Source organism: Malaclemys terrapin, chromosome 3 (assembly GCF_027887155.1).
Source record: "Malaclemys terrapin pileata isolate rMalTer1 chromosome 3, rMalTer1.hap1, whole genome shotgun sequence".
Lineage (NCBI taxonomy): Eukaryota > Metazoa > Chordata > Testudines > Emydidae > Malaclemys > Malaclemys terrapin.
In genome coordinates this window covers 56901659-56929346 of record NC_071507.1, presented here as the reverse complement: position 1 = coordinate 56929346, position 27688 = coordinate 56901659, and the positions used below count along the sequence as shown (strand labels likewise).

At 45.7% G+C, this 27688-nt stretch overlaps 1 protein-coding gene across 1 annotated transcript in view; it reads left to right on the top strand.

Moving 5' to 3' along the window:
• Window positions 1-27688, top strand: part of PLB1 (phospholipase B1) — a 123751-nt gene that overhangs the window by 57332 nt on the left and 38731 nt on the right. Inside the window, 14 exon segments of the mRNA XM_054021455.1 lie at window positions 1129-1194; window positions 2344-2444; window positions 5546-5627; window positions 6446-6550; window positions 7015-7110; window positions 7629-7700; window positions 8613-8735; window positions 12873-12933; window positions 13522-13580; window positions 14947-15020; window positions 16809-16852; window positions 18578-18686; window positions 25180-25231; window positions 25379-25459. Coding sequence (XP_053877430.1) covers window positions 1129-1194; window positions 2344-2444; window positions 5546-5627; window positions 6446-6550; window positions 7015-7110; window positions 7629-7700; window positions 8613-8735; window positions 12873-12933; window positions 13522-13580; window positions 14947-15020; window positions 16809-16852; window positions 18578-18686; window positions 25180-25231; window positions 25379-25459 — 1125 coding nt within the window.

Genomic DNA, 27688 nt, shown 5'->3' with positions numbered 1-27688 from the left:
CATCCACAGTTCATGGCAAACTCCTGATTAATGTCCAACCTCCTCTATGCACCTCTCACACAGTTGGTGGGACCTTGTTGTTTTCCCTATACACTAAGAGCACAATGTGTGCTTTCCATTCTAGATGGCTGATTTCAGATAAAGGAAAATAACAAAGAAAGACTGTAAAGTCTCTATGAAAGAAAGTCAGCAAACACAATGACTTAGTAACATTCTGCATCTGAACTGAAACACAAGATGGTAGAGGTCTGTGCAGGAGGGTGGGAGGCTCCTCTTACATTCAGAGATCAGCATGATGTCTCCTTTATGTTACAAACCAGAATGTGGCTTGTTGAGCAGAGAAGCAGGAAATACATAAGGGAAATGAGTGTGTTGTTTGGGTTTATAGAATGGACTAAGGGGGTGTCATTAAGAACAATGGGATGAAATTGAGCCAAGTAGAATTAAGGATGAATATCATGGAAACACTTTTAACAATAAGGTCTTATTAGACTATTCCATAATTTCATAAGAGAAGGGGTAAACGCCGAATTACTTGATATAATTAACAGAGCTATTCAAGTATATTGTAGGGAAAAATCTTGCCCTGGCAGAGGGAAACGGACAAGATGACCTAATAGATTTTTTTCTCACACTAATTTCTCTGTTTGTCTGGTACACTTTTCTGCATGGGATGTACTTGCAACTGAGATTTCATGGAACTCAAGGACTAAATGGGAGGCAAGTTGCTAATATCCTGCACACCTGACTTAGAAAATACTTTGATATTTTACATTATATGAGAAGAATGTTTCTTCAGACTGATCTCCATTGATGAAAATCTTAGTGACGGGACAGGTGTGCTTCTGATACTAGCTGATAGTGAGCGTGGAGGAAGTTGTGACGTCTCATCAGTAAGCCCAGTGGAATTGGCTCTATGAATGGCCTCTGATGGTTGCCAAATCCTTCTTTCCTATGATGATACCTAAGGAAGGAACTGGGGAACCAGAGATGCTCCAGAGCTACTTGTTGTGCCAATGTACCCTGAACCAAGAGTCCAGTCACTGTAGTCTAAGAGTCAGCTAGTAGCTTCTGTATCTGCTTGAGGAAACGATGCCCAGAATTACATTCAACCCTTTGTTTCAACAGGTGCATTTTTCTCCTGATAACTTCACCAACAATATAAAAATAGCTTTGGACATACTTCATAGAGAGGTAAAAAGCAATCTTTACTACTAACCTAGGGAGAGGGGTCAGACGGGAAAGACAAATTTCTTGAGCTTCAGTGGTTGGTTCTAGAGTTATTAATTTGTAATCATACTTAGTTTCTCATTCTAGTATGGGCAGCATTGCTGCACGTGTAGATGTTTCATATAGTAATCTCTAATCCAGGGGTTCTCAAACTTCATTGCACCGTGACCCCCTTCTGACAACAAAAATTATGACATGACCCCAGGAGGGGGGACTGAAGCGTGAGGCCGGCCAAGCCCCATCTCCCCAGGCTGGGGGGCCAAAGCCCAGTCCCAAGGGCTTCAGCCCTGTGGAGGCGGGGCTGTAACCTGAGCCCCACTGCCCAGGGCTGAAGCCGAAGCCCGAGCCGTGCCACTAAGGGCTGAAGCCCTTGCGCTTCGGCCCCGAGCAGTGGGGCTCAGTCTTCAGCCCGGGGCCCCGTCTTCAGCCCGGGGCCCCAGCAAGTCTAACACCAGTCCTGGCAATCCCATTAAAATGGGGTCACGACCCACAGTTTGAGAACCGCTGCTCTAATCTGTAGAAAGAATTTAAGGAAGTATTTTACAGAAAGAATGGTGATTAGGTGGACTGGAATTCCACCTGATGTGTTAGGAGTCAGGTAGTGTAAATATATTGACAAATATATGGTATTTCATGACAGTCATGTAACTATGCCTAGCCGTAACATATCTGCCCACTCACTATACAGCACAGCCCCTCTTATTTTTATTAAGGGACATATTCTGATATCCTTTTTCTAGTGGAAGCTAATGGGACTACTCATGGAATACAGGGCTCCCCAGCATGAGTGAGGGTATCAGCCTCAAGAGAGCAGCAGTTTTGGGATCTGGCCTTGTTAGAATCATGAGTCTCGGTGGCTGCAGCTCTGTATGTAAGGTAGAACAAACCCAATTTAGGATTTCCTGTTGAGATTATGCACTCAGCCGGCACACTGTGAACCTCTAATGGAGATAGTAAAGGTTGTTTGGATCAGCAGATTAAGGTACATGTTCCATTAGCAAAAAAATAATCTGATCAGTCCCTGGCCTGCTTAGCTGTGCTCAGAAGAGCAGGGATGGCACTACACTACTGTTCTCTGTTTGCTTGCTTTGACTTTGTTTATAATCTTGGCAGGTTCCTCGGACATTTGTGAATCTGGTGACAGTACTTCATATAGTAACCCTTCGGGATTTGTACCAGGAGAAGAAAGTTAGCTGCCCAAGGCTAATCATGAGGTTTGAAAGATTTATGTTCCAGCTCTCACCCTTATTCAGGAAAAGCTGTAAGATCTTCAGTGGAAACCTTCCCCTTGAAGGAAAAGGATTACAATATTTCAGATAACTAAGTACTATTTTTCCTGTGTGTGTATATATAAAATACATCCACAGTATAGATTATAATTTCAAAGCAGTGTTTAAAAATACCTGTCTCTCTTTCACTGTCTCCAGCTTGTGACTACTGGTGATGGAACTGCCATTTTAATTATACAACAGCAAATTAGACTTCCAACTGTAAAATTGATTAAGAGCTAGCACACACAGCTCAGCAGTACATTGTTTGACAAAGGCAGCTAATTTTCAAAATTATTAAAATGAGGGTTTTAAAAAGCTGATTAAATTAATCCAGTTTTATTTAAATTATAGAATTTACCTTTCAAAGGCTTTAAAAGTCTCCTGCTTTCACATATGTTCCAGTGGTGAGCGACATTCTTTGAGCCCTAACCTACTTTAGCTGTCTCTCACCAACTGGTGGTTGTTAGCTGGATTGTTAATTAGTCTTTCAATTAGATTTGTGGGATGTTTAGTTAACCATTATGTTGCTTCTAGCACTGGAGAGTAGGAAATCTTTCTCTCCCTGTATGCATATAATGAGTAACCAGGAGATGTGGGGAAAGAAAGGAGGTTCCTTCTCTGTAGTGTAGTTAGTAGCCATTTCCATTAGTGGCCAGGCCAGGACTTAGGGAGGCCTTGTGTGTTGACAAGCTGTGACAGCCTGGGAACTGGAGAACCACAAGATCTGTCTGTGCTCAGCACCCTCAATAGCAATCCCTGTTCTATTCATTACAGCTGAGTCCATGAGGACATCACTCTGACAGGATAAGGTGGTGGGAAAGATTGGAAGGGCCCTCTTATTGACTGAGTGGAGTTTCACAGAAGGAACATTATGACACAGCCTTTTGCTGTGATTTAGTGGCTCTCTGACTGTCAATGACAAAGCAGCTCTTAGAGACTGAGTGCTGTTGGCTTAGAATATCTTCTATATTTTGCTGCAGTTTCCCTTTAACAAAGTACAAGCTTATCACAAGATCCTAATCACCAGGACAAGGCCAGGATGAGAGCCTGCGAGATTAGAGCTGAGTTTCTCTGATCCTTTAGAAATATATCTGTTACTTTCCCATCCTACCCAAACGTCCTGCTGTAGTACATTTGTGGCTCTATGGCAACAAGGGGATTTATAGGTCTGGCGGTGAGCCAGGTGTACAGAGATTTAAATAGGCGCAGTGTAGAAGGTTCATGAATGGCATGTTACTGACAAACATTTCAAAATACAACTTTGTACTATGTCTTTCATATCCCAGAATGCCCTGTAGAGGTAAAGAATTTATCCCTGTCTTGGCTCCTCTTTATTAAGAACTGTAGGCTAAAGTGAGCATACATGTGCAGTTTCTTTAAATCTGTAGCAGGAGAAGAGCTTGGGGAAGGTTCTAGGTAGACACTATAGTGAAGCATTATTTATTTGTTTATCATTATAAATAGAGAGGGGGGGGAGAGATTAGCTTTAGGGAGTGAATCATTTTCCTTTTTCTGCCGAAGTTCCTTTTCCAGTGTTAGAGTAAGCTACTCTTTCTGACGTTCTTCACTGTAGTGACATGATAGAGGGAGAAAAGATGTTTTCTGCTGACATCTGTAATGAAATGGGGAGAAGAGGTGTTTCCAGGTGATAGGAGCGGCAGGGATGTGATTGTAAGGAGTTACTGACAGAGCCAGCAATGAATGAGGGGAGATAGATAAGGATGAGGGGGAAACTGGAGCAAGTCTATAGAAATTTTGCTCTTAATTATATCTGTGCGATCCCTCTGAAGTGAATGGGGCTGTGCAGATGTGCCTGAGAACAGAATTTGGCTCGCAGTGGCATATCTGGCACAGTAACAATCTTCTCACCTTACATCAGTGGTTCCCAAACTGGGATTCGTGAACCACTGGGGGTTCATGAAATGTTACAGGGAGTTCTCGGGGGGGAAAATTCCCTAATGGCAGACAGAGCTGTCCATAGGGACCCCGGGCAGTACGGGGCCAGCAGCCCAGAGCCTTGGGGACTTCCAAGACCTAAGCAGAGCAAAGCAAGCATATCTATCACACTGAGAAGATTTAAACTTCAAGACTCCTTTTACAAAATAGAAAGGGAGGTGGATATTTTTTGCTGTTTTTAAAATTAAATAGGCTGCTAGTGTTGTTTTTAAATTATTATGAAGAACAAGTTTAAGCTTTGTTGTAACGTGCGTTGTTTGCCTGGACTGCTCAAGACCTGAATGCTTGTGTAGGAGGAACTCTTTGAGTTGGCTTCTTAAATACCTTCATGCTGTTTCACATCTGATACTCCTTGATGAAACATAAGAGCCAGAGGTGCCAGTATGGGGGGGGGGGCAACGAGGGTCACGTGCCGGCCCCCTGCTGGTGCGCCCCCCTGCGGGTCCCGCCCCTTCTTTTCTGGCAGCTCCCACACACACCCCTTTTCCAGCAGTGCCCCCCCAGGCCACAGGGTGTGCGGGGGCTTTGCCCCTGCACCCCTTTTTTCTACTGGTGCCTCTGATAGGAGCCTTGTCTTATAACAGGCTTAATCAAAAATGATACAAGCTACAAAAGTGACATCTTGGAAGAATGGTGCCATTTTCATAATGTAATAAAAATACTGTAATTAATAATAATTAATAAATAGTGTGTAAGAAGCATGTCATAAAAACAAATTTTATATTTCCAAGATCATGGCTTTTATAATTTATGCTGAGGTAATGGAGAAAATCCCTGGAAATATTCATTTTTAGGAGGGTGTTCACGAGACTTGACATTTTAGTGAAAGGGGTTCGTGGGTTGTTAAAGTTTGGGAACCACTGCCTTACATGAATGCATCTATCCCTAATAAATGTGCTTAAACTTCAGTGTGTCCATATTTACTGGGAGGACCTAGATATTGGAGTCAATGTTATCATGGATGAGCCTTTCACAAAAATCCACCTTTGGAGGAGTCTGTTATCCTTTGAGTTCTTGTACCTCTTTTCAGGGGGGAAAAAACCCAGCAGATTGCAACACAAAAATAAAATATCACTTTCTTCCTGCAGGCAGCTGTGTCCTTGTGTATTGAACTATGATGACAATTCCACTGAAACTAAGATGCTAGAGTCTTTTAATAGAAGGTATCAGGTAAGGCAGAGGAAAGTATTAAGAGATTTAGCAGAGAATTGCTTAATAATCCTTCTGTTCTTCTTTTCTAGCAGCAGTCTCCCTTTGTTCTTCTGGGAATAATAAACAAAATTTTCTAGCAGTGATAATGCTTGAAGTGACTGACCCAGGGACCAGTCAAAGTCTAATATCTACTAGAGATGGGGACAAATTGTGCTCACATTAGTCAGCTGTAGATTCATAGAAGTTACTCAGAATTGGGCTGGAGGGGGCAGGTGAGGATCAGGCAAGGAATAGGGGCATAGATGCTGCTCAAGATCTTTAAAATGTGATTCAGTAAGGTACTAAAACAGAGTGGCTCTTTCAGATGGATCAGAGATTCAGTTGAAGCAGCAGTTCTGGATACTCCTCTTGCTGGGAAATTGGATTAAATTGAGGAGCGCTGGTAGTTCAAGAATGAACTCTTGTGATGGAGATCAGCTGAACTGAAAGTATTTCAGTGGTTCAAGAAAAATCCCTGGCACCCCATGATGGGAAATCCTAATAAAGTGGGGGCTCTCCCTAGGTCAGTCAGCTGGCTTTTGAGCAGTAGGCCATCTGCAGCCCTCCACGATGCCTTTCTGATAAGGAAAATCAAATGAGTAGTTTTCTAATTTGGGTTTTTGCAAGCCAATGTTTCAAGAAGCTCATGCGCTCACTGCCTTGTACAAGAAGGGAGTTGTTCTTGGTTTCAGGTTTTGCATGTTCGGTTAATGAGACTTCTGCAAGAGGGTCAGCCTGGGGCCTAATAAGCAGAATGCAAGAAAAGGAGCAGTGAGTGATTGTTCTGCCTTTTTTAGGAGGAAACCCACCAATTAGTTGAAAGTGGAAGGTATGACACCAAGGAAGATTTCACAGTGGTTGTGCAGCCATTTCTGCAGAGAGTGACCATTCCAAAGACTGAGGTAAAAAACCATGAGCCAGATTCAGACCTGGTGCCACTCCTCTGAATCATTAAACTTGAACCCCTTATACCAACTCTAAATTTGACCCTCAGTGCTCTGCTTTGTTAGTTTGTCCAGTTCAAGTGAGCCACAATCCAAAGCAGCGGGAAACGTTATGGAGAGGATAGAGATTGTTGGTAATACTGCTGAGTGCCTGTGGAACCTTGGCCTCAGACATGGCAAATTGTATTAGCTGTAAGTTTGAATCATATTTGTAAAAGTGCTACAGAATTCTTAAGTTCTCAGTCAGTGGCTTGATCTGGCCCAGGATGGTAACTATCTTGTTCTCAGAGGCCCTCATGACTATTTTCGAGTTCTGGGGTAACAGAGTTTTTGTTGGAAGAGGAATGTAATAATACATCATATGCTGGCATTTTTGGTCATATACTTACCCCTCTTGTGACAGTACCTGTCTCTTTCCCCAGGAGGGGTTGCCTGACAGCTCGTATTTTGCCCCAGACTGTTTCCACTTTCACCAGAAGACTCATTCCCAGGCTGCTCGTGCCTTGTGGAACAACATGGTAAGACTGCAGGTCTCTGTCTCTGTCTTCTCCACCCTGTTCTTTCGCAGCAAAGAACAATGACCCACTATTTAGCTGCTGAACCACCCTACCTCTGGTGAGAACAGAATTGTGTTTACAACAGGTGGGCACTTGTTTCCCTCTGTAATGTAAAGTCACCTGGACACAAACTGGCTGTGTCAAAGAATATATCCTGGGGTATATTCTTGTAAAGGCTAAGCACCTAAGACCTTGCACCAAGAGATAATCAAAGTGTAGGATATTACATCACACATGCTACATTCCTAATATGGAAAGTAGTTAATTTAATATGTAAAATATGTTTTAAAGATGATAAAATCCTGGGGCAGTGACTTTTGTGGGTTTAGCTGCTATTTCAACATAGATAGATACAGTACATAGCAATTTTCTTGCTGTTCTACTTGTTTCCATAGGCTGATGATAATCAGCTATATATGCTCTTCCATTCTGGTTCTCATTTTATTTCTTCTCTCCCATGTTTTCTTTCTGCCATGCAGTTGGAACCCGTTGGGAACAAGACAGATGCAGATTTTCTTGAAACGGTGATAACTCTCAAATGTCCGAGTCAGGTAGGTTGAAAAATATTCATGTATGTGCCACATGCCGCATTGTTCATTTGTAAAGCAGTCAGAGCTTTTCATGGGGGATCTTGTGCAGTGCGTTCCAGAGTAGTAGCTCCACCACCTTGGAGAGGATGCTGGATGCTCCCTGTCCTCTCTCTCCCTTCCTCCTTTTGGGTAGGGTGACCAGATAGCAAGTGTGAAAAATCGGGACAGGGGATGGGAAGTAATAGGAGCCTAAATAGGAAAAAGCCCCAAATATCAGGACTGTCCCTATAAAATCGGGACATCTGGTCACCCTACTTTTGGGTAGTTAGCACCTGGGACATATATGCTTCCCAATGAGAATGGACTGCAAGAGAGAGGAAAACTCCTGGCACCCAGGCCCTCAAAGGCTGGCACAAAGACAGCAGCTTTGTGTTAGTGCATGAAAGCTGGAAATCAAACCTGCCTAAACAGACCAGTCTAACTTCACCATCCAAGCTGAGTATTTATTTTTCACACTTCAAACAGCATCAACGGGGAAAGTAAAGTGAAGGGTCAGATCCTTGGCTGGTGTCAGTCCACATAGCCCTCCTGAAATCAGTACTGCTACCCTGACACCAGCTGGTTCAGAATGTTTAACAGCTTTTGCTATAATAATTAGATGTTGTTAGTCAAACTGGTAAAGGGCACTGAGAGTGTCCGAGAGAGAGAGTGTGTTTAGCATAGCATTACTCATATATTTCAGATGTTTCTTTATTTATATGACTCCTAAATATGTCTGCAAAACTAGTTAGAGGAGCAGGGCCCTTTTTAATTCCTAAGAATATGCAGTAATTTTAATGGTCTAGAGGCATATTTGAATTGGTGGCTGGGGAACAGATATCTCCATATATTCTTCTGCAGCTTCATGTTGACTCACATTTCCTTATTTCATAGGCTGAGTCATTTCTCAGGACGTACAGGAACAGCAATTATACGTACCCCAACCAAACTACGCCAGACGTAACAACACCGCTACCATCATCTGCTACGCCGACCCCAGCACAGGAACCAGATCAGGTAAAGTCTGCACAATAATTGATCACTGGAGGAATTTAGGAGGTTAAGGGTTCAAAAAAAAAAAAAAAAAGGAAGGTAGCTCTAGGGCTGTGGAAATGGCTTGCATAACCAACCACAGCTGCACGTATTCAAGTACCACGTTAATCAGCCAGGATTGCTTTTCCAATCTGAATAAAACTAAAGGCTTGTCGACATTTGAAATGTGTTATTTAACTTGAGTTATCTCACATTAAAGTGCCTTGCATCCGCACACACACTATTTGGTTGTGAATCAGCTGGCCTTTTTAACACACATTAGTAAGCCCACTTTAGAAGCGGGTTTGCTGAGATGCAGAATGAGATTATCCACAACTAAATAGGTGTGGCTACATCTCCATCCTGAAACAACTGGTGCACATCTACCATGTCTACGTACTGGTATCCCACACTGCTTTGCCAGCTACCTGTGTTGGTCTGTCTAATCATCCTGAACAGTTTCAGTACTGGCATGCAGCCAGGTGCTATCCTTGACAATTCCAGCTCCAGTGAAGTTCACGTATCTGTGTCATACTCCTGATTATTCAGCAGTCATGCTTCACTGTGGACCAATACTAAAATCCTGGACTTCACTGCCTTCTTGGGAGAGGAATATGATAAGGCCCATCTGAAAGGCTGTCACTCAGCATAGGTCTACAAGCAGGAAGCAAGACAAATGTAAAAGAGGGGGGCTCTCCAGGACTGCAGTAAGACAGATGAGCTGTGGCTGGACAACAGGAATGCTACCTGCAACAGAACCCCAGGGAGACCTAACACGGTCTGCTGGATCCATGAGAAGCTGGATGCATGTATGCGAGAAGCTGGATGCATGTATGCTGGAGATACCACCACTCAACCTCCGCATTCCGTGGACTCCCTGATTGACCCATGAACCCCAAGACACAGTCACGGATATCCAGGATGCCTCTTCCCATGAATCACAGCCAGAGGATCAGCCTGAACCCTAAACTGGGGCGGGGACCATTTCTAGTAAGCATTGAATGTTATATTAAAATACAGCTGTACAGAGAGGGAGTTAAACAACTTAGCTGAGGGTCCTGTAAGGGCACTGCCATGTTGATCTACCTTCTCTCTGCCTCTTGGGTTTTTAATCCCCTCCCCCTTTCTGCCACTCAAAATGGCAGCCCTACCAGAAACAGTAGAAACTCTCCTGGCCTTTTTTTCTATGACTATGCAAACATACACACACACACACACACCACTTAGTCTTGCTGTCTCCCACTGCACCCCCTCCCCTTCAAGCACACTGCTTGCTGGCTTCTTCCTCCTGCCCCACTCCCCCAATGGTTAATCCATGCCGTGCCTCCATGAGGTTCTTTGAAGGACAGGCACTTTTATTGTAGCAGCACATACAGAAAATCAAAAGTTATGTGTCTGGCTCACAATGTCACTGATACCTTCTACCTTATGTGGGCTCAAGGCTGAGGGCAAATAGCTTAAATCACACTACAAACGATTTCAAAAAAGCAAGACTGTAAGGCACTTGCTGTAAATCATAGAATAGAATAGAATATGAAGGTTGGAAGGGACCTCAGGAGGTCATCTAGTCCAACCCCCTGTTCAAAGCAGGAACAATCCCCAGATAGATTTTTGCCCCCATCCCTAAATTGCCCCCCTCCTCATGCTGTTAAGGTAGAATTCTTTGAATTTTGCGGAGTACTGTATGCTCAACTGTAGGTGTTAAAAACAAGACATTTAAAAATAGAGCACTCTTTGGCTTGGCATGGAGATTGCACAGCAAAGCAGCTCTCTGGGAACTGTCCTTATAACTCGCAGTTTCCTTCCACTCCTGGGCCAGTTCTGGGGGCACCATCCTGGCAAACAGCAGCCTGGCATATCTTCCTTGTTTGCCCATTGTCTTTTTGAACAGAAACCTTCTCTCTCTTTTGGGGACATGCTCAGGGTAGCATTCTCCAAAGCATGGATAGCCTGCAGATATGTACATGCAATATTAGCCTAACTCTACTGTGCCCTGTTTTAGCTAGCCACCCCACACAACCCACCTGACATTTATTAACCCTTCCCCAAAGTTTCCTCTCTCCCCCACCCCAACACACACACCCAGCCACCTCCTCCCACCATATGCCTACACAAACCTGGAAGATTGAAAACTTCTAATGATTGCCAAGTTTGGCCAAGATTGGAAAGAGCCTATGGGAATAAAACTCCAAAATCAAGGAAAAAGCAACATTTTATCACTCTTAGAATGGAGTCTACAATTTGGATAAATGTTCATTTTTTCCTCTTTCCACTGGCGTGAGGAAAGGGGGAAAGAAAGGACAGGCAAATGGCCAGCATAGCAGACACGTGCTGTTGCTGAAGAGGCAGTCAAACCTTCTGAAGCACATGAAACTGTCTAATTTTGCACAGCTTTATGAATGTTCAATATGGTGTATCCATTGGTATTGATTAAATAGAATTGAAAATGTCTTTATGGTCATAGCGGAGTCTTGAATCATTCACTGAAATGTCCAGAATCACTGTCATAAAATTCACATGAACAATAACATCAAAACAAGCCCTATCTTACAAGGCACACATAAAATGTACTAAAAATCCCCATAAACTGCTGTACGCATTTCAAGTATAATTAAATCCTTCTACCAATATACGTACAGAAGACATGTACAGTAATTCTGATAAATGCCTTATACAAAAGCATGTGCATTCTTCACAAGCGGCCCCTCGATTCAGTGTGAGCACAGTGTGTCCGCCACTCTGTGCCCATGAGTAGCTGCGTCATTTTGTAGAGGCCTCTTATCTGACCAAAATGTTTTCTAAGTCTACCCATCTCCAGCTCCTATACACATGCAAGGCTCTCTTCCTTGCTCTCACAAAGGTTGGGCAAAACACAGCAAGGAGCTAATGTACCAAGATGCTTCTCATCAGCCTCAGTGTCAGAATCTTCCATTTACCTTTTCAGTCTTCCAAATGCACATTCCATTATCATTCTGAAGCTGCCCAGGGTATAGTTACAATTCCTTTTGCTTAACCAAGTGTCAAGTAAAAAGCTTCATAAGCCAGGGAAGCAGTAAGTCTCCCTGGATGATAGAAAAATGGCAACACCATCAGTGTCCATAGAGTTCATGGAGCAGAAGTACTATTTCTCATTGCAGAAAATAGGCTAGAGTTTCTAAAGGTCCTGGCATCATGAACCTTCCCAGACCACTCTACATTTATATTGGTGACCCTTCCGTGGTCACCAATTAGGTTCGTAGCACCATGGAGAAATATCCCTTTTTGTTGATGAACTCTGAAGCCTGAAGTGAAGGAGGGGGGCAGAGAATAGGCACATGGATCTCATCAAAAGCCCAGTAGAGTTCAAAACCCCAACTGTGCAAACCCATTAATAACCTCCTCTGCATTGCCCAGTCTTGTGACCTGGGGAGCAAAATTTTCTTGATAGCAGGTCACACCTCCATGACAAAAGCCCCAACAGTTGATTTACCTACACCAAACCGGTTAGCTACTGACTGGTAGCAATTGGGGTGGCAAGCTTCCAGATGGCAATAGCCTCCTACATTTTCATACTGAACTCTCATGTAGGTGTTTTGCTGCCTCACCAATGTTTCTCTATGCTGCCTGGCAGTGCTTTGAAATGGGGAAAGGCTGGCTCTCAAAAAACAGTTGGATGATGGGATGAAACAGGGAGGAATTATGAGAATTATACAGTTTGACCTTAAGCTCCAGAATTTCATTGCCTGCTGGTAGGCATTGCACAAAGCACGGCACAAAAAAATTCGAGAATGCATACAGCACAGCAGCAGAGCAGTGCACTGTGGGATGTCTGACCATAACACTGAGCACTTATTTTGTAACACTGCTGTGCTGTGCAGCTGCAATAATACCAGGGAAAGCTACCTTAATCGTGGCTTAACAAAGTGGTATGTATGCACTCCTCCACTATAGTTATTGCCAATCACTTAATAGACACACAAAACCACAAGAAGTTTCAAGTGTAGACATGCCCTGAGTGTGACCGATTGAATTCAGTGACTAACGTCTGCTTGATTAATTACAGACAAACAGGGATATATTTATTATGTTTGTTTCCTGGTCTAAAATTATTCAGTTCCCTTTGCCTGTCTTCTCTTCTTTTAGAATCATGGGAGCCAGCTGCTGTGTGAGGACAGGGCTCCATCCAGCTCTTCTCCCACTTCAGGTAACCTTGCCTGCTTAGGGTAGGAGACTGTTTCTTTCAACAGCATCTCAAGGAATGTTTTGTTTAATTATGCTTAAATAATTATTAATTATTGGACTGTGGAAAAATTATGCCAAGCAAGGACCTTACTTGCTATAGCTAATTAAGAGGTATGATGCCAAACCATCCTTGTAGGGACTATTCAGATGAAGTGATTGCAGTCAACTTATTTACTGCAGATAACTCCTGCACTGTGCAAAATTTAAGGGCTGACACATCCTATAAATGGAGTGGTCTAGTGCTTAGGTCAGTGGATTTGAAGGCAGGACTCCATAGTTTGTGGTCCAATACCTGGTAGTATTCAACTTGTTTATGAGCATAATGCCTCTTTTCGTACCCTGCTCTGCCTTGTTGCAGCAGTTACTGTCAACACGCCTTCTCTGTAATACTGAATCACCCTATCCTCATTCTGGTCTCCCTAACACTGGAGGTTGGTCACTGGCCTCCAGCAATGCGGCATGACTTGCTCCTTGCTCTCATATCTAGCAGTGATGGAAAAGCGTGGTTCTGTTCCCCGTTCAGGTTTAACTGCATCTCTTTGCCTTACAGTGCATGCCCTCAAACCAGCTGATGTGCGAGTGATAGCAGCCCTGGGGGATTCTTTGACTGTAAGGAGCTTTGTGCTTTTTCTGTCTTGTTTTTTGTGTTTGCTGATGGAACAACAGAATGTTCTGCCTGCTCAGACTGGGGTGGGGGTTGGAGGGAGGAGCTGAGACTTGTGCTGGGGTAGTGAAATACTCATTGATAGGCAGAAGACCGAGATCTAGAGCAGGGGACAAGGTGTCAGATCTCCTGGATTCCAATCCTAACATTGCACCTGAATTGTATGAATTTAGGCAGGTCATTTAAGCACCTGCTTAAATGCTTTGCTGGATCTGAGGCCAGAGGGTAAGTCCCATTGAAATCAGTGGGGCTTAAGCACATACTCTAAGTTAAGCACAAGGTTAAGTGCTCTGCTGAATAGGATGTACTGCAGAACCTGTGTCTCAGTTCGTTCTGCCTGGTAATTAGCTATTGCCTTCTCTTGTGGTGCAGGGTTTTTTTTCCTAGTTAAGTAAAATGGCTTTTGCCTGTTTGGAGATGAGTGCGAAAGAAAAGAGCCAAAATATTCAGACTCTTCACTGTGCTTGATTAACTGATAACCAGTTTCTTTATCAAACTCACCATGGCCTTAGTCCTCAGTGAGGATGATCTCCTTTCATGTGTTTAGTAGGCATTTCACTTCCAAATAATGGAGTCCTAAGAATATTTGTGCACGCACACCACCCAACTTTCTGGCAGGTCTGATGTTGCAGATTTCTGCATCCATGAGCCCATTGAAATCAGCACAAACATTTGAATAATTACATACCATGTTGATCGCTATAGTCAGGATTCAACTACAGTTGCCACGCGATACTATCTGATAGTATGAGATACAGCAGTTGTTGCTGCTATTTTGGTATCTCATACCCTTGTGTAGGAACTATGGATACGTTTAGTCTTTGGAGAAATAGCAGTTACACATACATATCTGAGGGCAGAATTTGGCCCATTGCATGGCTGTTTTAATGTTCAATCTCCTGTCATGTGACAAAACTCATATCCAGGGGAAATGGTGGTACAGCTGCCCTGAAGATTTTATTGGCTGGAGTTTGAGATGGCTGCATTACTTATGAGTAGTGAAACCCTGAATGAATTATACAGCTCATTCAGACTCATGCCAATGCAACCTTTATATACTATACCATGCACTCATCTATTTTGTTTATGCCATGTGTACAGCAATACTATATAAAGAATTTTTAAAAATGAATTGGTGCTATTTTTCATAACACTCTTCCTGAAAAGCCAGGTGCCAAAGTATCACAAGCCCAAATGTAACAGGCTTTTAAGGAGAGACCTGTTTATTAAATAAAAAATTAAGATCACCAAATATATGTATGGCCAAAATGTTAATAGTTCAGTCTTTGTCTTGGTTTAAATTTTTTTTAGGCTGGTAATGGAATTGGAGCTGAACCAAACAATATCTTGGATATGAACACAGAGTATCGGGGGCTGGCTTGGAGGTAAGTCATTAATAAAGGAAGCGAGGAAATATATTTTGTTTCCCATGAAAAAGTTCTTTTTTTTTTTTTTTTTCAATTGTCAAAAAACTGGGGAAAAATTCATTTGTTGGGTTTGGCATTTCTTTTGAAAATTTGTTTTTTGTCATAAATGTAATTTTTGTTTTTTAAAGAAATTCAGCAATACATTTTTAACCAATTCCAGTCACTAGCTTTTTGACTTCTCATACACAGAGGGTTTCACACACTGGATTGATTTATATGAATGGGTAGGTAAATAGATATCTCTCGCCAAAGCCAGTAAAAAATCACCAGGGCAAACAAATCACAGCTGCTGTCATTCAAGAGAGCTGTTCACAAGGTTTGCACTTTCTAAGCTTTTGTTAACAAAGAAAAGAAAAGGTTCTGCATATAAATCACTTATTTGCTGCTGCTGTTTGGCTAGAGATCTTCCCTCCACTCCTCATCACCCTCATAGAGATAAAGGGCCAGATTTCCTGGTACAACTCAGCTGTGCTCAGTGCAAGACCAGAGAAGGGGCCAAGGAAACTTTGTATTGTGTCAAGTATCAGGGGGTAGCCGTGTTAGTCTGTATCTACAAAAACAACAAGGAGTCTGGTGGCACCTTAAAGACTAACAGATTTATTTGGGCATAAGCTTTCGTGAGTAAAAACCTCACTTGCATCCGAAGAAGTGAGGTTTTTACTCACGAAAGCTTATGCCCAAATAAATCTGTTAGTCTTTAAGGTGCCACCAGACTCCTTGTTGTTTTTGTATTGTGCTGGCCCCCTGTTACAGGTTAAAGCAGCCAAATGCCCCCAGCCACAAGGAGTCATTCTGGTAGCTGAGAACCACCAGAGCGTAAGAATGTTCCAGCCATTCTTCTCCCTGGATACACTTGTGCCATGTAGAAATGAATCAGAGCCACTACAGCAGCTATCTGTCAGTCAAGGAGCCCTCAATGCAGGGAGAATCCATAGAAGGCTGGTTGAATTGGCTTTGGTGTTGCTTTGTACTGCTGGAATTGAGGTTGGTTCTTCCACCATGTAAGATAGTAACTCTTGTTACCATGAATAGTCCCATTGTCCTGTAGTGTTTGCAGGATCAGGCTTCTAGGTAGAATCACTCAATGGAAAACAGTCCATATATAAATATTATATACATATACCAAACCTTTTCCTTTCCTGTGTCCCTACAGACACCTTGGATTGTTACACCCAAACAAATTTTAACAGTCATGTTTATTTTTCACTATTTAAATTGTCCGCTTCACTCAGCAGCTTGGACAGAGACGTTCGTCTGGCCAATTTCACATTAACATGTTCTCATGTACCAGCCCCAAAATCCATAGCCTGGGGTAAACACTGCAGGGGATGTTTAAATCCACCTGCGGCCTTTGACTTCTGGAGACCTGGGATGTTTAAATCCACCTGCAGTTTCTCCCCTCCCTGAAAAAGTGACTTAATTCCAACCATTCTCCCAGCAGCCAGGTGCTCCTGCATTCCCACAACTAATGACCTGACCTCACATTCTCAGCTGCAAAACCCACACATGAACCCTTCTGGCAGCATCAGTGCTACCAAAAATCTCACTCAAGCCCTAAACAATCACTTAGATCTGGATCCCTCCACCTAGTTGTGAAACACCTCTAGTTTCCAAGTGTCATGGATCCTTCATATCCTCCCGGCAAGGACAGGAAATCTGTCTTAGGTACTTGTCATCTATCATCTTATTGTCTGAGCAAAGCTAAAAGATTAATGACTTAGTCTTTGCTTCTCTTTCCAATTGCAGTATTGGAGGGGATGCTTCGTTAAAGAATGTAACAACCCTGCCTAGTAAGTAGAAGCTTTGCTGTTGCCAAGATTCAAGGGAGAGAATGGACTGATTGGTACACCAGGACTATGATGTGGGCAGCAAACTTACCGTGAACTTCTCTTAACATTTTAAAATCTATGTTGGGGTAATTCACAAGACTGGACATTCGTGGAAATGGCCCATATTTTCATTGATCCTCTGGGCTGCCTCATCAGTGAAGCTGCAAGGAGGCTGCAAAAAAGCCTCAGAGAATATTAATTTGATTTTTTAAAATAAGCTTGCTGTGACTGTTTTTGTGCCCTGTTTGTGTTAGGTTTCTGCAAATGCTCTAGCAAGTCCCTTTCCAGATAGGGATGTTTGCCAAGACCAGATATTTTAAGTGAATATTGCTGAATATTTGTGTGTCTACACTGCTGGGAATTGTGGAATTTTCCTGTCAATCAACTTTGCAACTATTCTCAAAACTCAGATTGGTGGTTTGGCACCCACTACATCTGGCTGTGAAGTTTCAGCACATTTTTTGAATTACACGTTATATTAAGGTTTCATTTATAAAGGGCTAATCCATGTTATAAGCATATTACAGACCTTTGTAGTAAGTATATAATAGGTGGTTATAAGCACATCAGTAGAAGGAGTCTTAGAAAGTTATAAACCATGGTTATAAACCACTATTGATTTATGGCACACTAAAATTGATTAATCATTTATTAAAACTTTTTATTAATCCCTTTATTTAAAATGAAGCCATTTATTAATCCTTTATAAACAATTTATAAATGGAACCTTTAATATAATTGTGGCTTTCTTTGTTGTGACTAGCAACACATTCTCTGCCCTCACAGACACAGGGGTGTTTGTGGTGGTTTTTATTTTTTTATTTTTGAGCAAGAGTACTAAGATAATGAACAGAGAGGGGCTGTGAACAATTCACTGCCTTGCATGGAAGCATTTAATACACAGGTCTGCGATCAGCACATGATGTTGCATAGCTGTAAAGATATGCACAATAGAACTTCCAGCTAAGAGAAGCAGGGCCGGCTCCAGGCACCAGCTTCTCAAGCAGGTGCTTGGGGCGGCCGCTCTGGAGAGGGGCGGCACGTCCAGGTATTCGGCGGGAATTCGGCGGACGGTCCCTCACTCCGCCTGGGAGTGAAGGACCTCCCGCCGAATTGCCGCCGCAGATCGCGATCGCGGCTTTTTGTTGTTGTTTTGTTTTTGTTTCGTTTTGGCTGCTTCGGGCGGCCAAAACCCTGGAGCCGGCCCTGAAGAGAAGCTTCTCTCAGCTCCTTCCAGATCAACCAGACCAAGGGCCCTTCTGGCTCCCTGACAGAATGGCTGCCTGCTGACCAGGGGGTTTCTCATTCAAGCTTTAACCATGGTAATGTGCAGGGTGGTCACATACAATGTGCCTGTACATGCTCTGTCCACCTCCCCCCATGATTGTACTTGATGTCAGTGGGATTGCACCAGGTCTGAGTCAGGAGACAACTTGATCCAGTGCATTCCCCAGCTGTCTGACAATCTACACTAAATGATTACGCCTCTGGCATCACTGGGCTGACACAGCAGTGCCCAATATTCTGCTTCCCTTGGGTGGGCACAGCAAGGTAAGTGGAGAACAAGCAGCAGCCTTCTCCGAAAACAAACCAAGAATCTAGGGGGGCATGGTGTATACTAGTCTTCTCCACTCTGTGATGAGCAAGTGGGGTCACTCTCTTCTCATTATCCTCTTCCTTCTTCAGATATCCTTCGGGAGTTCAACCTTAACCTCACGGGTTACTCGACTGGCACAGGGGGAGCAAGTGAGCCGAATGCCTTTCTCAATCAGGCAGTTCCTGGAGCAGTGGCTGAGTAAGCTGATTTCCCCCCCCCCCCCCTCCTTTGGGATGCAGGGATGTGGCTGCTTCATATAACTTCCTTTGATGTGTCTCGTGCTGTTATAACTTGCGCTTAATAGCAAGCAAAACCAGTCTGGCGGTACTTCAAGTTGGTGCCTGGCTCATGCTCCAGAGCTTCTGCTGTACTGAGCATAAACCGAATGGCTCACTTGATTTTCCTAAGAAAGCCATGTGATATAATGAAGCATGTGACAGGACCCCTTGGATCACAACAATAGTAAGCACACCAGTGGAAATGCCTTGTCCCAAAGGAGAGCTTCATTGTACGATGGAAGAAGCAGTACAGCTAGGAATACAGATTGGAGGGAAGAGTGGGTTAGTGCATTAGCCTTTGACTTCTCGAGACCTGGGATCACCATTTACTAGCAAAAGTGAGTGTGGTGTCCTTACCGTAGTCCAGGGGCGGCTCCAGGCACCAGCTCAGCAAGCGCGTGCCTGGGGCGGGAAGCCAAGCGGGGGCGGCCTGCCGGTTGCTGTGAGGGCGGCAGGCAGGTGGCTTTCGGTGGCATGCCCGCAGGAGGTCTGCCGGTCCTGCAGCTTCGATGTTTAAGGCCTCAAACATTTGGAAGGGTGGGGAGGAGTGGTGGAGAGAGATAGCAAAAATACCAAGCAACCAATCAGGCTGCTAGAGTCTTTTGAAGAGATGAGGACAGGTGACAGCCAGGCATAGGCTTTAGGCCAGTTTTAGACCTGGTGTAATTGGCTGCAATTCCTTTGATTTCAATGTAGTAGCAGCCTCAAGCGGTTTGAATATGTCCCTTTGCTTTCAGCCATACTTGGGAGAAGTAGTCTCATGGAAGGCGGCTGCATACTTAATCCCTGGTGTTATCCTCTCTAGGAAGAGAATCCAAGTTCTCATTTTAGAAGTCTCATCTTCTGACGGCGAGATGATGGGGCAGGATGGGAGGCTTAATACTGTATTTAAATAATTAAACAGCTGGCCACAGACTTGGGCACAGCCACCGTTTGGGCAGGATTTCTGGCTGATTGTGCTTGTATTTGACTTTGGTGATTGGTAGTGCTAAAAAGACTCTTGTTTCAATCTTTCTCTTATTTAAAAAAATAATCCACCATTTCCCCAGCAGCTCCACTTGGCAGCTAAATCTGGAAGACAAGAGAGCTCCTACATTGGCTCTCCCTAAGTGATGATTGTTAAGGTTTTATCATGATCAAGATATCATTTTAATGTTTCAGGAGTGATTTCTCCTGCAGGTTGAAAGAATGATTTGACTCACCCTAATATTCACTGACAAAATGGGAGTCATTGGCTAGATGCTATGAAATATCTTCCTCTGCCCCCTACCCCTGCAAAAGGAGGGATTTTCATTCTATAATGAATTCATTTTTATTTCCAAATGAAGTGACTCCTGGGTGAACAGGAAACTCCTGCAGGGTTTAAGGATCTAATATCCTGGGCTGATCTTACAGCATGAAAATCAGAAAGCAATTAAATCAGCAGTCCCTACCTTATTTGGTATAAAAGGTACATCAGGTTGGCTGATTACCATAGGGGATTGGAAACAGGATAAGAGTCTTTCAGTTCTAGGTCACCAGTGTGAATACAGCTCAGGTCAGCAGCAATCATGTCTTTTCCATCAGATGTCTGTCTGGTAGCCCATTTGAATTGAGCATCATGATATGTCAGTCTAGTCCCTAGGGGACAGTTGTCCACATGACAAAGGCCATCAGTACAGCTGGCGCTAATTGGACCCTCGTGGGAAGTCTCAACTGGGATGCCAAGAGTGCCAGCGGCATGGAATCTGAGCTACCTTCTCCTCTCTGGATGTGCGGTCCCTTCAGTTCATGGCTAAGGGAACTGTGTAGGGTTACCATACGTCCGGATTTTCCCGGACATGTCCGGCTTTTGGGGGCTCAAATCCCCGTCCGGGGGGAAATCCCCAAAAGCCGGGCATGTCCGGGAAAATTGGGAGGGCTCGGCCGGGGCCTCTTTGTCTGGGGCCGGGGCCGGTGCGGGGCCGGGGGCATGGTGCCGGGCCGGGCGCGCGGTGCCGGGTGGGGGGCCAGGCCGGGCCAGGGTCGCAGTGCCGGGCCGGGCTGGGCCGGGCGCGCGGTGCCGGGCCAGGCCCGCGGGGCCGGGTTCGGGGAGCCGGGCCGGGTTCGGGGAGCCGGGCCGGGTTCGGGGAGCCGGGCCGGGTTCGGGGAGCCGGGCCGGGCCGGGCCCGCGGAGCCGGGCCGGGTTCGGGGAGCCGGGCCGGGCCCGCGGGGCCGGGAGCCGGGCCGGGGAGCCAGGAGCCGGGCCGGGGTCGGGGAGCCGGTCCGGGGTCGGGGAGCCGGGAGGTGCGCCGGGCCGCCGGGGGTGGTCGGCCGGGGCCGGCACCCCAGGGCCCGAGCCGACCCAGGCTGGAGCCGCTGGGGGCCAGCCTGGGCCGCGCCTCCTCCCCCCACACCCCCTTACCTGCTACAGGCTTCCCGGGACTCAAATGTTCGCGGGAAGCAGGGGAGGGGGCAGAGACTTTGGGAGGGGGCGGAGTTGGGGCGGGGGGCATGGGCGGGGTTGGGGGCAGGGCCGGGCCCCCGGGGAGTGTCCTCCATTTGGAGGCACAAAATATGGTAACCCTAGAACTGTCGAAGCCTGCACTCCCAGTGAAGTAACTGTGGGGTGGATGAATAAAGAACTTCATTTTCCAGGGCTCTCAAGCCAGAATCAGGGCCGGCTCCAGGGTTTTGGCTGCCCCAAGCAGCCAAAAAACAAAAAACAAAACAAAACAAAAAAGCCGCGATCGGCTTGACAAGCTGGTGCCTGGAGCCGGCCCTGGCCAGAACCTTTCAGGGAACATACTCTGAACTCTTAGATAAGTGAAAAACTATTTGTAGCTGATGTTAATGATCATCTCTAGCTTCCTGTAAAATTCAAGATGGGGGCAAATCTGAGTAAGCCACAGACACTGCTTCATTTGGAAGTTGAATTTGCAGCTAAGTATCTGACCCAAATTCAGATCTGATACAAGAGGGTGCAACTTAATAGTCACTGAAGACTAGATGATCACAATGGTCCCTTCTGACTTTAAAGTCTATGACTCTATGAAGACGGTTGAGCTGCATACTCTTACAGCAGGTGTGAGTTAGGTCCGTAGTGTAAAATCAAATACTAAGGTGGAGAAACTGAACAGGTACTAAGTGATTCCCATGTACTTATACTGCAAAATGCAAACTCGTGTACAAATCTTGAGAAACAAGTGAGTTCTTGTACCCTTGCTGGGTCACCGGTGTGAGGAGGTGAACTTCTCCTCTTTCCACCTGCCACACCAGAGGACCTGGATTGGGCAGAGATAGGAAGTGGAGCTGCTCAGCTTTCCCAGCAATATTTTTACTTTTATAAATGTTCAGCGGGGGTGAAGAAAACAACGCTCACAGACTCCTTCTGATTCCCCGCCTGTCCAGCCTCACCCCACCCACCAGTCCTTGCCCTTTCCCTCCATCTCCTCATGTGGAAGGCCTATGACAGCGAAGGAAAGCAGCACATGAGTGTGTTTTCTGTATAAACAGACACTATGGTAACGTCCCTGAACTCTGAGACACCCTTAGTAGAGTTTATTTCTATCACACTTTATTTATAGCTTTATCTAAGGAGATAAGTTTTATCTCCATATAGTTCACTGATTTCATGGCATTGGACATAAAGAGGATGGGATAGTTTCTCCTGATTCAAATATGTGGTTCTGTATTTGTAATGCTGCTAAGGGTTCATTCTTTGAGCCAAAGAGATTCCTCTTCCTGTCATCCAGAGGTAAAAAGATGGCCTGTAAATGAGAGCTAAGGCCGAGAGTTTCAAAATTGAATTATTTGGTGTGCCTCAGTTTTTGGGTGCCCATCTTGAGCCTGCTTTCCAGAGGAGCTGAGCCATCTGCTGCTATCAAGTGCAGTGGTGGGCACTCATCAGTTCTGAAAATCAGGCTCAAAGTTTTTTCAGGCTGAGTGGCTAAAAATGAGTGGCCACTTCTGAAAAGGCTGGTTTTAATGAACTTGTTGGATATGTGTAGGCTTGGAAGGAATAGATTTTTTTATCAGTAAATGCCAGTATACATTGATTTCACTGCACAAGCACAAACCAATGAAAAAATTTCCATTGATAATTGAAATTCCCGTTAGATAAAGTATAAAAAAATGTTGCTTGATAACTTATTAGTGTTTGATTTAAGGATATTTACTGTGTACATTTCGATGTGATGGTGACAGTTTGTGTTTTAAATTTATAAAGCTTTAATTTTTAATCATCATCTACTGTCTTTAATTATTGTCTGGCCCCCCATTGCCTGATTTTTATCTCCCCCATAATCTCCTGCAGCCAGGAAAATTTAAATAGATAAATATAAAAAAATTGCTTAAACCCCATAATTCTGCACAACCGTGAAAATTTAAATGGATAAAAATAGAAAAAATGCTTAAAAATAAACGTTGAAATTGTCTGTTGAAATTATAAAAAAATAAAACTTGAATTCTGCCATGCCTAGATACGTGGAAGGAAGATACCGTCTTAGGTCCTGATCAGGCAAAAGCAATTAAGCATATGCTTGACTGTAAGCACATGATTTAGTCCATCCCTATTCAGCCAAAATACTTAAGCATACACTTAACATAAGAGATAGGGAAGGATAGCTCAGTGGTTTGAGCATTGGCCTATTAAACCCAGGGTTGTGAGCTCAATCCTTGAGGGGGCCATTTAGGAATCTTGGGGAAAAAATCTGTCTGGGGATTGGTCCTGCTTTGAGCAGGGGGTTGAATTAGATGATCTCCTGAGGTCCCTTCCAACCCTGATATTCTATGATCTAAGTGCTTTGCTGAATTGAAGCCTTAGAGGACATCTCAAACTTTACTTGAAAAATGAAACTAAAAGTTGAAGAACAAGAATGGGAGGCATGGAAGAGGGGGAATAAGTGAAGTAATGAGTTAATACACCTCCCCCATCTCTGAAAATCTAGATTTAAATGTGGCCTAGACCCAAGTGTGGAAGTGCCTGTGGGATATTTTCTGAAGCAGTGATCTTGTCACATCTTATCAGCTAGGTTGGTCAGTGCTTGAAAGGTAGAGCTCCATGGTAAATCCAAATTGCTGCAGAAGGGACATTGGTGATTCAATAGGTGGTGGTTTCCCCTTTGTGTCAACCTTGAATCCTATCTTAATGTTGGGGCGTGCAGGCGGGCGGTGTTGTGTGCATGAAAGTGCCATCTTACAGAATGAAATGTAAAAGGGAGTTCCTGACTCCTGACCACTTGTGGTTGGTTGTTGGGACTACATCAAGCGCACACTATGGAACTGTTAGTCTGCAGTAGCAGTGTCCAAATGTGCCGATAGTGCATGGCAAGCTAGTGCACTGCAGATTTACATCATGGCTAGCCATGCACTAACTTGCTGTGTAGACAAACCCTTAGTGAGAGCTATGTGTCAGATTGCAGGAAGAGGGGAAATACCTCTTGCTCCTATGATATATGCCGTACAGCAAAGGAAAGCAAAGTTCCGATTACTATGTAAATCATGTGTGTGTCAGGCTCATTAGTATCAGCAGATGTACGTCATGAAATGATGTACAGTCAGTAAAGTATTTCTAGCAAGGGCCCAGGGGGAGGAGCAGCTCATTCCAAAACCATGAAGCTGCTGCAAGGCCAAAGCTTTCCATTCAGATTCTGTGCATATTAGAGGATCAATGTGATGATTGAGCAGCTAAATGAGGTCCAGCAGTTTAGCATAGGTAACCTAGAATTCATAGCAAAGCTTTTTATAGATCTAGCATGGCTATTACAAGGCTGTCTTGTTAGCCTCCTCCGGAGTGTCCTGGATACGTGCTTCAGTTTTCATCAGGGCCGAAAAAGCTTTGGAATCATTGCTTTGCACATACTAGAGTGTGAAGTGCTGACTCTGAGCTGTGATCCTGGGAACATGAGAAGTTTGTTTCAATAGTTACTGTGCACATTTCCTTAGAGTCAATGTAGGTTTGGAAATATTCAGTGCAGACACAACTGTTAATGCAGGGGATTTTTCAGAGCCTTGGGTTTGGCGCTCCTTTGCAGTTTTAGTCTATAAGAAATAAACTGATCCAACAATTCTAATGGTGCTGTCAGCTGACAAGGGGTTTGCTCTACCTGGCATCCAAAAAGCTATGGATTTTTTTTTTCTCAGCTACTCTCTAGGGAGTGAAACAAGGTGAAGGAAGGATGGTCTTGAGGTTAAAACACTGGACAGGACTGAGATCTGGATTCAATTCCTTTCTGACACAGACTTCCCGTGTGAATCTGGACAAGTCACTTTAGTCTCTGTGTCTCAGTTCCCCATCTATAAAATGGGGAGGAGAATGCTACCTCACAGGAATAGTGTGAGGATACATTCACTCATGAGTTTGAGATGCCCCAGGGCCATATAGATACCTGGATAAATATTCTTCCTATTGATGCTGGTCTCCTCTAAGGCTCACTAATTGTCCTTCTCCACAGGAAATTACCAGACCAAGTAAGAGCCCTGGTGAGACTAATGAAAAGTGATCCGGTGAGTTGACTGGAACGCAGCATGTTTAATTTCACAGCATGAAAAGGAACAGATATTGCTTCATGGGACAGATCTGCCTCCAAAGATACCCAGTGTGCGCATCAGTTGGGAACATAATTAACTTACGCTTTTTTTTTCTTTATACAGAGAATTGATTTCAACACTGACTGGAAGATCATCACTGTGTTAATTGGAGCCAATGATCTGTGCAACTACTGCAAAGACCCTGTAAGTAGCAGGATTGAGGAGCTGGCATGGCAGCAAGGCTGATTGGTGTGGATGTAAAAACACCAGTGTGAGGAAAGCTAGCCTCTGCGTCCCATGAAATCCAAGGTTGCAGGTAGGGGAAAGGAAGTCCCTGAGTTCTGAGGGTCACCCAATATGCCAGACAAAGCTGAATTTTGTAGAGTACTGTGGGGTCTGTGTGTCCTGATAGATACTCTGCTGGCAGTGCCTAGTTTTAAACAGCTAGCAGCCCCAGACTAAGATTGTTGTGGTCTCGGCTTGCTTGCTGTGGAGTAGGAACCAGCCATTATGTGTGTGGGGGGAGAGAGAGAGAAAAAAGCCTGCCTTTCTTGACCATGACTGGGGCATGGGGAGAGGAAGAGAGGACAGGATTCTTCCCTCTCTGCTCTGGTGGTATACAGTAGGATTACCATATTTCAACACTCCACGGGGCCCTGGCCCTGCCCCAACTCCGCCCCTTCCCTACCCCTGGCCCCGCCCCAACCCGGCCCCGCCCCTTCCCCAAAGTCCCTGCCCCAACTCTGCCCCCTCCTCTGAGCACCCTGCATTCCCCCTCCTCCCTCCCGCTCTGATCTTGGTTGGGGGTTGCTAAGTGCTTCCCTGCTCGCCCTGCAGCCTCTGTTCCCCCCCACCCCTGCAGCCTCTGAGACCCCTGCTCCCCACTTGCCTTGCAGCCCCTGCACCTCCCGCCCCTGCAGCCTCTGAGACCCCTGTTCCCCACTCGCCTTGCAGCCCCTGCACCTCCCGCCCCTACAGCCTCTGCGTCCCCCGCCTGCCCTGCCTCTGCGCCCCTCCGCCCCTGCAGCCTCTGAGACCCCTGCTCCCCACTCGCCCTGCAGCCCCTGCACCCCCCGACCCTGCAGCCCCTGCTCACCACTCGCCCTGCAGCCCCTGCCCCCCCTGCCCCTGCCCCCCCTGCCCCTGCAGCCTCTATGCCCCTGCCTTCCCTGCTCCTCCTCGCCCTGCAGCCCCTGCACCCCCCTGCCCCTGCAGCCTCTGCGCCCTCTGCCTGCCCTGCCCCTGCACCCCCCTGCCCCTGCCGCCTCTATGTCCCTGCCTGCCCTGCTCCTCCTTGCCCTGCAGCCCCAGTTCCCCACTTGCCCGGCAGCCCCTGCACCCCCCTACCCCTGCAGCCTCTGTGCCCCCCGCCTGCCCTGCCCCTGCACCCCCCTGCCCCTGCAGCCTCTATGCCCCTGCCTGCCCTGCTCCTCCTCACCCAACAGCCTCTGCGCCCCCCCACTGCCCTGCTCCCCCGCTCACCCGGCAGCCTCTGCCTGGCACGGTCTTCAGACGCTCAGCGGCGACCGGGGCGGTGCGGGTCCCTGCAGCCCCAGCCGCAGCCTCCTTCCTGCCCCTGCCGAGCACGTTCCCCGGCCTGTTGTCCCCGCCGGAAACAGCTCCCACGGCGCCAGGTTCCGAGCCACACAGGGCAAGGGGGCCACAGGAAGGGTCCCCCAGTGGCCGGGGGGTCCCCGCCCACGAGGGAAGCCTGTAGCCGGGGCAGCTGGGCTGGGCTGGGCTGCGCTGCGGACCCGGCGGATCGTGCTGGGGCCGGGCAGACCCTGGCTTATGCCTCCCTATTTCCCCGGACATGTCCGGCTTTTTGGAAATTCCCCCCGGACGGGGATTTGAGCACCAAAAAGCCGGACATGTCTGGGGAAATCCGGACGTATGGTAACCCTAGTATACAGGGGCTGGAAAAGCCCCACAGCTAACCAGGGAAGAAGTGTCCTGGTTCTGCACTGTGTTAGGCCACCACAAGTAGTCCAACACCGCCCACCTCACCTCCCCCCACGAGTCCTGGCACAGGATGGTGTTGGAGGCAGGAGGGAGCATGTCGGAAGTTTCTGTAATGGTCAGTGCTACAGAGATTTTATGCTGCTTCAGATTGTGGCTGCCAGAAAGAGAATGTGAGACCTCTCATGCCCCTCACCCCTAGTTCTAAACCCGGCTCTGCATTGTCTTTTTTGTACACAATCCTTTTCACTACCACTAGCACACTGAGGGTGCAACAGAGTGGGGGGATCCTTGCAGCTAAATAGGCCTAGCCAAGCTCCTGTGCCGCTGCCAGATGTTTATAGCCGGTGTGTCCTTGCCTGCTAATGATGTCAATGGATAGCAGTAGAATGACACACACTGAAAACATTTGTGCCTATGTTTTATCAGTTTTTGACTGACCCCCATTCGAACACACTTACCACTTGGTTCTTT